The 12,500-nt window shown below is 38.3% G+C and overlaps 1 protein-coding gene across 1 annotated transcript in view; it reads right to left on the bottom strand.

Moving 5' to 3' along the window:
* LOC128687454 (roundabout homolog 2-like) overlaps nucleotides 1-12,500 on the bottom strand; it is a 437,018-nt gene that overhangs the window by 57,692 nt on the left and 366,826 nt on the right. The window contains exons 14-19 of the mRNA XM_070083865.1: nucleotides 8,851-9,041; nucleotides 7,970-8,113; nucleotides 5,653-5,755; nucleotides 4,103-4,203; nucleotides 2,032-2,276; nucleotides 15-169 (exon numbers count right to left, since the gene is read on the bottom strand). Of these exons, the coding sequence (XP_069939966.1) occupies nucleotides 15-169; nucleotides 2,032-2,276; nucleotides 4,103-4,203; nucleotides 5,653-5,755; nucleotides 7,970-8,113; nucleotides 8,851-9,041 (939 nt within the window). The remainder of the gene's footprint in view (nucleotides 1-14; nucleotides 170-2,031; nucleotides 2,277-4,102; nucleotides 4,204-5,652; nucleotides 5,756-7,969; nucleotides 8,114-8,850; nucleotides 9,042-12,500) is intronic.

Below are 12,500 nucleotides of genomic sequence, written 5' to 3' on the forward strand. Positions count from 1 at the left end.
CCTGACCCACCTACCTGATGGAGCCTCGGAGGTCGTGGAGGTGAAGGAGGAGGCCATGGAGGAGGGGAGGTAGTAGCCAGCAGGAGCGTACTGCACTGATGCTGACTCGTACACAGCTGAGTTACGACACAGCCTGTGATGTGACGTACCCGGTGATAGCAGTGACGGTCTGTAGAGTAATCGCAGGTGCAGTACAAGTTAGGTTAGGTTAGGTGAAGTTAGGTGAGGTTAGGCGATGTTTAGGTTAGGTTAGGTTAGGTGAAATTCAGGTAAGGTTTGTCAGGAAACAGAAAAAGTGTTTCCTGACACGAGTCTTAAGTGATAGGATGACTCTTAGATAGATGAGGAGATTGATTTAAGATGGGTGTTAGACGAGAGATAGGCAGTGATAAACAAGGTGGAATGGTTTTTAGATAACGGGAAGTGGTGCTAGATGATGGGTGAGTGGTGCTAGGTGATGGGTGAGTGGTGCTAGATGATGGGTGAGTGGTGCTAGGTGATGGGTGAGTGGTGCTAGATGATGGGTGAGTGGAGCTAGATGATGAGTGAGTGGTGCTAGATGATGAGTGAGTGTTGGTAGATGATGAGTGAGTGGTGGTACATGATTGGTGAGTGGTGCTAGATGATGGGTGAGTGGTGCAAGATGATGGGTGAGTGGTGCTAGATGGTGGGTGAGTGATGTTCAATGATGGGGAATGGTGTCTGACAATGAAATGGTGTTAGATGATGAGTAGGTGGTCTTGTTTGATGGGGAATGGTATTAGATTATGGGGACAGATGTTCGATTATGGGGAGCTGTATAATATAATGGGGAGTTGTATTAGAAGATAGGGAGTTGAATTAGATGATGGAGAGTGGTGTTAGATGGTAGGGAATGTATTAGATTATGGGGAATGGTGTTAGATTATTGGGAGTGGTGTTAAATGATATGAAGTTGTACTAGATAATGAGGAGTTGTATTAGAAGATGGGGAGTCGAATTACATGATGTGCAGTGGTGTTAGATGATGGGGAGTAGAGTTAGATAATATATAATAGTATCAGGTTAATAGAGGAATGATGTTAGAAGACGGGGGACTGGTGCTGCATGATATTCAGTGAATTTAGAAAAAAGGGAGTGGTGTTAGATTATACTTAGTGGTGTTAGATTATACTTAATGATGTTAGATTAAACTTAGTGATGTTAGATTATACTTAGTGGTGTTAGATTACACTTAGTGGTGTTAGAAAGGGAAGTTGCATTAGGTGACAGTGGTGTTAAATAAAGATACGCTAGACGAGGGAAGAGTGGATTTAGATGAGGGGAAATGGTGTTACATGAGGAGAGAGCCCGTTTAGGTGAAAGGTGAATGATGTTAGATGACAAAGAGTGATGTCAGATAAGATGACGTGGTTAGAGATGACGAAGGCTGGTGTTAGATGCGAGAGAATCGTGTTATATGAAGGACAATAAATGGTGTTCAGGAGAAACAACGAAGTGTTAGGATAAAGTGTCAGGTGAGAGTGAATCAAAATGAAATACCTAAATGACACTCAGGAAAAGATGTTAGTATATATATATATATATATATATATATATATATATATATATATATATATATATATATATATATATATATATATATATATATTATATATATATATATATTATATATATATATATATATATATATATATATATATATATATATATATATATATATATATATATATATATATATATATATATATATATATATATATCAATAACAACACTGCGACTAGCCGAGGATTCAAACCAATGTCATTTTGGCCCTCCTCTTCGTGAGTGAAAATCACACATGACGCTCTAACCCACAGGACAACGCGTGGTTCTGCGTGGTTCTGCGGGTCAGAGCATCATGTGTGATTTTCGCTCACCATGAGGCGGGCCAAAACGACATTGCTTTGAATGCTCGACTAGCCGAAGTATTGTTATTGATTCAGTACCACTTCAAAAGAAGATTAAAAATGGAAACTGGAAGGATAAAGGTTGTCATCCTGTGTCGCTCACCTGGAAGCAACACTATCAGGGTATGGAGGCAGCGGCGAGGCTGAAGCGTACACGTGGTTGGGGCAGAGGGCGTGGGCGAGGTGGTCAGGGCGGGCGTGGAAACACGGGTGGCGTGCGGTGACAGTGGGCGTGTAGTGGGCCTCAGAGTAGGGCGACTCACTCACTGCTCTGCTGGGAGGAACAGTCAGGCTGCCAGGAGCTCCTCCCGAACAGTAGCACGGTGTGTGGCTCCTGCTGTCTGGTAGCTGCGGGCAGTAACATGGAGTGTGAGAGAGAGAGAGAGAGAGAGAGAAAGAGAGAGGGAGAGAGAGAGAGAGAGAGAGAGAGAGAGAGAGAGAGAGAGAGAGAGAGAGAGAGAGAGAGAGAGAGAGAGAAGAGAGAGAAACAAGAGAGAGAGAGAGAGAGAGAGAGAGAGAGAGAGAGAGAGAGAGAGAGAGAGAGAGAGAGAGAGAGAGAGAGAGAGGAAGAGAGAGCAAGGCAGATAATAAATGCAAACTTACAAAATATTTCCATATAAACTTTAGAAGCTTTGAATGTGACGTTACGTGTTATTATCATTATTATATATATATATATATATATATATATATATATATATATATATATATATATATATATATATATATATATATATATATATATATATATGTACTTGTCGTGCCGAATATGTAAAACTGGTCAATTAGCAAGAACTCATTTAAAATTAAGTCCTTTCTAAAATTTTCTCTTATACGTTTAAAGATATATTTTTTTCATTAATGTTGATGTAAAAATTTATAATTTTGCACCAAAAGAAACTTAGAAAACTTACCTAACCTTATTATAACAGGCGCAATATATTTTACCCTAACCCAACTAGATATATTTTAGATTTGTTTACAGTACTTTAATACTAAACAAACACAATGAAATATATTTTTTTCGTTAGGTTCTGAATGATTTTGGTGAAATTATTGCATACACAAATTTTCACTTGTCCTATATGGCAAGATGAGCGTTGCTATTTCAGCCAAGATCGCAAGTTCTGCCTATTCGGCACGATATATATATATATATATTTATTATATATATATATATATATATATATATTATATATATATATATATATATATATATATATATATATATATATATATATATATATATATATATATATATATATATATATATATATATATATATATATATATATATATATATATATATATATATATATATATATATATATATATATATATATATATATATATATATATATATATATATATATATATATATATATATGTGAGCATATATGCATATATGAAGGGGTTCAGGGAAACCGGCAGGCCGGACTTGAGTCCTGGAGATGGGAAGTACAGTGCCTGCACTCTGAAGGAGGGGGTGTTAATGTTGCAGTTTAAAAACTGTAGTGTAAAGCACCCTTCTGGCAAGACAGTGATGGAGTGAATGATGGTGAAAGTTTTTTCTTTTCGGCCACCCTGCCTTGGTGGAATCGGCCAGTGTGATAATAATATATATATATATATATATATATATATATTATATATATATATATATATATATATATATATATATACTACAAATCTGTAGTGGAGGGAGGTCGGGGTAAGGATCGACCTAGGAAAGGTTGGAGGGAGGGGGTAAAGGAGGTTTTGTGTGCAAGGGGCTTGGACTTCCAGCAAGCGTGCGTGAGCGTGTTAGACAGGAGCGAATGGAGACAAATGGTTTTTAGGACTCGACGTGCTTTTGGAGTGTAAGCAAGGTAACATTTACGAAGGGATTCAGGGAAACTGGCAGGCTGGACTTAAGTCCTGGAGATGGGAAGTACAGAGTCTGCACTCTGAAGGACGGGTGTTAGTGTTGAAGTTTTATAACTGTAGTGTAGGCACGCCTCTGGAAAGACAGTAATGGAGTGAATGATGATGAAAGTTTTTCATTTTCGGGCCACCCTGCCTTGGTGGGAAACGGCCGATGAGTTAATAAAAAAATAATTTGCAAATATAATTTTTACAAGCTTTTTAGACAAATAAAACATAGCAAACCTGTTTTAATTGACTCTGTGACTTACCCCAGGAGGAGGGAGGCACGGGAGAGGGGGGGCTGAGAGCATGGGACGACCCCCAACCTTCAGACGACGTAAGGTGGTGCTACCTCCGTCTACCCCAGCGGCTACCCCAGTAACAGCAGCAAAGAAAACGGGAAGAGGTTTAGCATATGCGAAAACGGGAAGCTTGATGGATCTTCAGAGAGCACGGAAGTCGCAGATGCAAGCCTACTGCTATTTTTTTTTATATTATTCTACATGTATTTCTCTTATTTCATTCTCTGTCTTTATGTCTGTGTATGTCTCTTTCTTTCTCTGTATGTATAGCTGTCTCTATAATTCTGTCTCTGCATGTATGTTTCTCTCAGTGTCTGTCTCTCCGTATCTTTCTGTCTCTGCATTTCTGGATCTTTGTATTTTTCTTTCTTCCTGTCTCTGTATCCGTGTGTGTCCCTATATGTTTCTCTCTCTCTCTCTCTCTCTCTCTCTCTCTCTGTCTGTCTGTCTGTCTGTCTGTCTGTCTGTCTGTCTGTCTGTCTGTCTGTCTGTCTCTGTCTCTGTCTCTGTCTCTGTCTCTCTCTCTCTCTCTCTCTCTCTCTCTCTCTCTCTCTCTCTCTCTCTCTCTCTCTCTCTCTCTCTCTCTCTCTCTCTCTCTCTCTCTCTCTCTCTCTCTCTTTTTACACAGGGTTTGACAAGGTTAAGGATCCATAGCTTTATTGACAAGCTATTTACAGGTTAGGGATTCCTAACTTTATTGGCAAGCTAAGAGCTGTTACCTACATCAGCTCATTTGAAAACATTTTTATTGTTATGAGACATACAAGTAGGGAACAGGATGAAGTTGGAGCCATATGTGGGCCAGCATTTTCATTTGATCAACTGACTTTAACTCATTAACATCATTATGCTGTACGAATGTGTTCCATACTCGAGTCATCCTGGGTATATATGATCTCAGATGGAGTGATGTTCTGGAGAAGGGTACAGCCAGAGTGAAGTTGCTGCTTTCTGCCCGTCTTGTGGCATAAAAGCTTGTTTCACGTTGTCCACGAAGTGGATCCAAGTGTGGTACTTTGACAATATTGGCCTTGTACATAACAGTAAGGCCACCCACATCCCTCCTGTGTTGAAGGTTCTGCTGAAATGACAGATCTATCCAGGATGGGTCCAGGCGAGAGATGAGGCGTCTTGCTCTGTTCTCTACTCTGTCAAGCAGTCGCAGATGAGAGGGGGAGGGGCAGGCAAACCTAGAAAGTGGAGCATACTCAAGGTGTGAGCGTACTTGTGCCTCGTACAGAATCTTGCAACCCCTACTGTCAAGCACAGTAAGTGCTGTAAGCTTCCTTGCTACCTTGTTTGTAAGATTTACAACACGGTTCTTCATGGTCAGTTTGGAGTCAAATTTCACCCAAAGGATATCAACTTCTTCTCCAGGTGTCAACACCCTCCCATTCATCCTTACTACTACTTACTACTACTACTACTACTACTCTCTCTCTCTCTCTCTCTCTCTCTCTCTCTCTCTCTCTCTCTCTCTCTCTCTCTCTCTCTCTAGTTCTCTATTTCTCACTCACCTGTATAAAAGCTTCTCTCGGAGGGAGCCTTGGAGTGACCCAGACTGTGCTTCTCACCCCCTCCATCCTGCTGGTTCCTGTGCTCCTCTGAGTGAGATTTGACCTGCAACACCAATATATATATATATATATATATATATATATATATATATATATATATATATATATATATATGTATATATATATATATATATATATATATATATAAACATATATATATATATATATATATATATATATATATATATATATATATATATATATATATATATTTATATATATATATATATATATATATATATATATATATATATATATATATATATATATATATATACTATATATATATATATATATATATATATATATATATATATGACTTGCCGAATAGGCAGATATTGCGATCTTGGCTTAAATAGCAACGCTCATCTTGCCATATAGGACAAGCGAAAATTTGTGCATGCAATAATTTCGCCAAAATCATTCAGAACCTAACGAAAAAAATATATTTCACTGTGCTTGTTTAGTATTAAATAACTGTAAACAAATCTAAAATATTTTTAGTTGGGTTAGGCTAAAATAAATTGTTCTTGTAATAATAAGGTTAGGTAAGTTTTCTAAGGTTCTTTTGGAGCAAAATAAAAAAAGTTCACATTAACATTTATGAAAATTTCAGAAAGAACTTAATTTTAAATGAGTTCTTGCTAATTGACCAGTTTTACATATTCGGCACGACATATATATATATATATATATATATATATATAATATATATATATATATATATTATATATATATATATATATATATATATATATATATATATATATAACCAGTTAGAGCATCGATTAATTAGTTTTAACTTTAGTCTTCTGTTACTAATTAAAGCTGTTGTGTGTGTGTGTGTGTGTGTGTGTGTGTGTGTGTGTGTGTGTATTTAAGTAGGTGCGAGTGGCTGTTATAGTACCTATTTGTGGATGTAGGGGTCGATTCATAGCTGCTGGTCTCACCTTAGAACTCTTTATCAACTGAGTTGTTGCCTCCAGGTCCTCGATCATACCTAATCTCGAAGCTGTGTCTAGTGCTTACCTCCACCGCCTCTTCATCTACTGCATTCCATTTACAACTTCAAGACGTTAAAAAAATATTTCTTAACATCCCTGTGGTTCAACTGCATCTTCGGTTGATATGTATAACCTTCTTGAATATTTTATACGCCGTGAATATATCTCCTCCGATTCTCTTCTATTCCGGTGTTTTTAAGTGAGTTTTCTCAGGTCTTTCTACTATGTTCCGCCACAATTATGTTGCGAATCTTTAGTTTTTCTGTGGTTTATTCATGTTTGGACAGGTGAGGGGGTTCATGTTGGCTCTGCACACTCTAGAGTGAATAGTATCGGGGTGAATCTTCTCTGAGGTTCCATAGAGCAGTGTGTGAGTACGTGTGAGGGAATAAGGTTGTGTGAGTGCGTGTGAGGGGCTGTGAGTGTGTGTGTGAGCGCGTGTGTCTTTGAATGTTTTTGAATCTATTAGAATGAGTGCCACTGAGTGTGTGAAGACGTGTGAGTTTCTTTGTATATGTGTGAGTATAAGAGTGTGCGAAAGGTTGTGAGAGGTTGAGTATTTATTTTGTGTGAGTGCGCGAAGGTGTGAATGCCCTTGACTGAGTGTGAGTAGTTGTGAGTGGGTGAGAGTAGTTGTGAATGGGTGAGAGTAGTTGTGAGTGGGGTGTGAGTAGTTGTGAATGGGTGAGAGTAGTTGTGAGTGGGGTGTGAGTAGTTGTGAATGGGTGCGAGTAGTCGTGAGTGGGTGAGAGTAGTTGTGAGTGGGGTGTGAGTAGTTGTGAATGGGTGCGAGTAGTTGTGAGTGGGGTGTGAGTGGGGTGTGAGTAGTTGTGAATGGGTGTGAGTAGTTGTGAGTGGGGTGTGAGTAGTTGTGAATTGGTGCGAGTAGTCGTGAATGGGTGAGAGTAGTTGTGAGTGGGTGTGAGTAGTTGTGAGTAGTTGTGAATGGGTGTGAGTAGTTGTGAGTGGGGTGTGAGTAGTTGTGAATGGGTGAGAGTAGTTGCGAATGGGTGAGAGTAGTTGTGAGTGGGTGTGAGTAGCTGTGAGTTTGTATGTGCAGTTGTGAGTAGGTGTGAGTAGTCGCGAGAGGGTATGTGCAGTTGTGAGTAGGTGTGACTAGCTGTGAGTGGGTATGTGCAGTTGTGAGTAGTCATGAGTGGGTGTGAGCACCTTATAGTGTCTCTGATTGCATGAGCAATTAAGAGAGTGAGTCTGTATGAGTGTGTGTTCCGGGGTGAGGAAGACAGACTTACCGTGTGGTGGGGGAGAGAGTGAGGCGCGAGGAGGGAGGTAGTAGCGTAGGGCCCGGAGCTAGAGTCTGGCCCACGGTAGAAAGTGACTAGATTCCTGGGTGCTGAGGACTCGCACTCCACCAGTCCGCTGGTAGTGTTCATCACCTGTCAGAACATCATGTTAGTTCATTCCGTGAGGTGATGAGATATGAGGAAGGGTGATAATGGGTATGGGAGGGCGATGAGGTATGTGGGAGGGTGATGAGATATGAAGGAGGGTGATAAAGGATGTGAGAGAGTGAAGAGGTAGGTTGGAAGTTGATAATGGGTGTGGGAAGGTCATAGTGGGTGTGGTTAGGGTAATGAGGTATGTGGGAGGGTGATAATATGTGTAAGAGAGCAATCAGGTATGTGGGAGGGTGATAATGAGAATGAAAGGGTAATGAGGTATGTAGAAGGGAGATAATGGGAATGAGAGGTCAATGAGGTATGTGGGAAGAGCCACAAAAGGGAGGAAGTGACTGATGAAGAGAGTAATGAGGTAAGAGAATATTTAAAAAAATGGTAATGAAGGAGGGAAAGGGTGAAGGAGCTAGTAATTAGAGAGGGAATGGAGGGAGGGAGGGAGTAAAGGAAGGAGCGATGGAGAGAGAAAGTAGGGAGGGAGTATAGAACAGACACGAAAACAAGTAAGAAAGCAGAACTAAGGAAAATTAAGAGCGATAACAATTAAGAAATCATTAAGTTTCCTTTATCAGCAAATGGAACCTTCAAAAATAATATTAATTAAGATATTAATTACTAATTAAGCATAATTATACAAACAACTTAAGTGAACCAATAAAATAAATTTAGAAACAAGATTTATTTCAAGCATAACATCGTAGGACCTTCCTACCCACCTTGACATCACTGCCGCCACCTAAAGTGCCACCTCCGCCACCGCCGCCGCCGCCGCCGCTGCCGCCGACGATGCCGCCGCTGCCGCCACCACCACACACCTTCTCCAGTTGCCAGCCGGCATATTCTTGCCATAGGCCGCCGTCAGTGGCAGCAAGACCCACTCCCAGGTTGTCTACCTTGTGTACCGACACTGGCGGACAGGAAAATGGTAAACACAGATCAGCTGAGAGCGTTGACCTGGTCAGAGTATGTAAACAAACATCAGCTGATAAGCTGGAACAGGTGAGAAACATGTAAACAAACATCAGCTGATGTGCAGGAACATGTGGCAAAAGATATATAAGGAATTAAAATTATATGCAAACGAAAATAAAAATCGAAGCTAAGTTTAGGCATGAATTTTTAGTAAAACAAAGAAAATTAATACAGACACACACACACACACAAACACACACACGCACATACACACACACACACACACACACACACACACACACACACACATATATATATATATATATATATATATATATATATATATATATATATATATATATATATATATATATATATATATATATATATACATATATATATATATATATATATATATATATATATATATATATATATATATATATATATATATATATATATATATATATATATATATATACATATTTCCTTTTTTCAACAAGTCGTGCCGAATAGGCAGAACTTGTGATCTTGGCTTAAATAGCAACTCTCATCTTGCCATATAGGACAAGGGAAAATTTGTGTATGCAATAATTTCTCCAAAAACATTCTGAACCTAACGAAAAAAATATGTTTGATTGTGTTTGTTTAGTACTAAATTATTATAAACGTATTCAAAATATATTTAGTTGGGTTAGGCTAAAATAAATTGCTCTTGTTATAATAAGGTTAGGTAAGTTTTCTAAGATTCTTTTGGCGCAAAATTAATTTTTTTTTACATTAACATTAATGAAAAAATATATCTTTAAACGTATAAGAGAAAATTTCAGAAAAGACTTAATTTGAAATGATTCCTTGCTAATTAAAAAGTTTTACATATTCGGCACAATATATATATATATATATATATATATATATATATATATATATATATATATATATATATATATATATATATATATATATATATATATATATATATATATATATATATATATATATATATATATATATATATATAAATATACATACATATACATATATATATATATAAATATATATATATTTTTTTTATTTTTTTTTTTATTATCACACCGGCCGATTCCACCAAGGCAGGGTGGCCCGAAAAAGAAAAACTTTCACCATCATTCACTCCATCACTGTCTTGCCAGAAGGGTGCTTTACACTACAGTTTTTAAACTGCAACATTAACACCCCTCCTTCAGAGTGCAGGCACTGTACTTCCCATCTCCAGGACTCAAGTCCGGCCTGCCGGTTTCCCTGAATCCCTTCATAAATGTTACTTTGCTCACACTCCAACAGCACGTCAAGTATTAAAAACCATTTGTCTCCATTCACTCCTATCAAACACGCTCACGCACGCCTGCTGGAAGTCCAAGCCCCTCGCACACAAAACCTCCTTACCCCTCCCTCCAACCCTTCCTAGGCCGACCCTACCCCGCCTTCCTTCCACTACAGACTGATACACTCTTGAAGTCATTCTGTTTCGCTCCATTCTCTCTACATGTCCGAACCACCTCAACAACCCTTCCTCAGCCCTCTGGACAACAGTTTTGGTAATCCCGCACCTCTCCTAACTTCCAAACTACGAATTCTCTGCATTATATTCACACCACACATTGCCCTCAGACATGACATCTCCACTGCCTCCAGCCTTCTCCTCGCTGCAACATTCATCACCCACGCTTCACACCCATATAAGAGCGTTGGTAAAACTATACTCTCATATATATATATATATATATATATATATATATATATATATATATATATATATATATATATATATATATATATATATATATATATAACTTCTCTTCATATATATATATATATATATATATATGCAAAACAACCACTCTGAAAGAATAGAGAAATTCCAAGCGCTTTCGTGACTACTCACATTATCAAGGAACTAATTATTAGTTCCTTGATAATGTGAGTAGTCACGAAAGCGCTTGGAATTTCTCTATTCTTTCAGAGTGGTTGTTACTTCTACTTTGTAAAAACTTCTCATATGCTAACTTTTTCTCCCTTACTACTCTCTTTACATCATCATTCCACCAATCGCTCCTCTTCCCTCCTGCACCCACTTTCCTGTAACCACAAACTTCTGCTGAACACTCTAACACTACATTTTTAAACCTACCCCATACCTCTTCGACCCCATTGCCTATGCTCTCATTAGCCCATCTATCCTCCAATAGCTGTTTATATCTTACCCTAACTGCCTCCTCTTTTAGTTTATAAACCTTCACCTCTCTCTTCCCTGATGCTTCTATTCTCCTTGTATCCCATCTACCTTTTACTCTCAGTGTAGCTACAACTAGAAAGTGATCTGATATATCTGTGGCCCCTCTATAAACATGTACATCCTGAAGTCTACTCAACAGTCTTTTATCTACCAATACATAATCCAACAAACTACTGTCATTTCGCCCTACATCATATCGTGTATACTTATTTATCCTCTTTTTCTTAAAATATGTATTACCTATAACTAAACCCCTTTCTATACAAAGTTCAATCAAAGGGCTCCCATTATCATTTACACCTGGCACCCCAAACTTACCTACCACACCCTCTCTAAAAGTTTCTCCTACTTTAGCATTCAAGTCCCCTACCACAATTACTCTCTCACTTGGTTCAAAGGCTCCTATACATTCACTTAACATCTCCCAAAATCTCTCTCTCTCCTCTGCATTCCTCTCTTCTCCAGGTGCATACACGCTTATTATGACCCACTTCTCGCATCCAACCTTTACTTTAATCCACATAATTCTTGAATTTACACATTCATATTCTCTTTTCTCCTTCCATAACTGATCATTTAACATTACTGCTACCCCTTCCTTTGCTCTAACTCTCTCAGATACTCCAGATTTAATCCCATTTATTTCCCCCCACTGAAACTCTCCTACCCCCTTCAGCTTTGTTTCGCTTAGGGCCAGGACATCCAACTTCTTTTCATTCATAACATCAGCAATCATCTGTTTCTTGTCATCCGCACTACATCCACGCACATTTAAGCAACCCAGTTTTATAAAGTTTTTCTTCTTCTCTTTTTTAGTAATTGTATACAGGAGAAGGGGTTACTAGCCCATTGCTCCCGGCATTTTAGTCGCCTCATACGACACGCATGGCTTACGGAGGAAAGATTCTTTTCCACTTCCCCATGGACAATAGAAGAAATAAAAAAGAACAAGAGCTATTTAGAAAAAGGAGAAAAACCTAGATGTATGTATATATATATATGCATGTGCGTGTCTGTGAAGTGTGACCAAAGTGTAAGTAGGAGTAGCAAGATATCCCTGTTATCTTAGCGTGTTTATGAGACAGAAAAAGAAACCAGCAATCCTACCATCATGCAAAACAGTTACAGGTTTTTGTTTCACAGTCATCTGGCAGGACGGTAGTACTTCCCTGGGTGGTT

This window comes from Cherax quadricarinatus, chromosome 11, assembly GCF_038502225.1.
Source record: "Cherax quadricarinatus isolate ZL_2023a chromosome 11, ASM3850222v1, whole genome shotgun sequence".
NCBI classification, from domain to species: Eukaryota; Metazoa; Arthropoda; class Malacostraca; order Decapoda; family Parastacidae; genus Cherax; species Cherax quadricarinatus.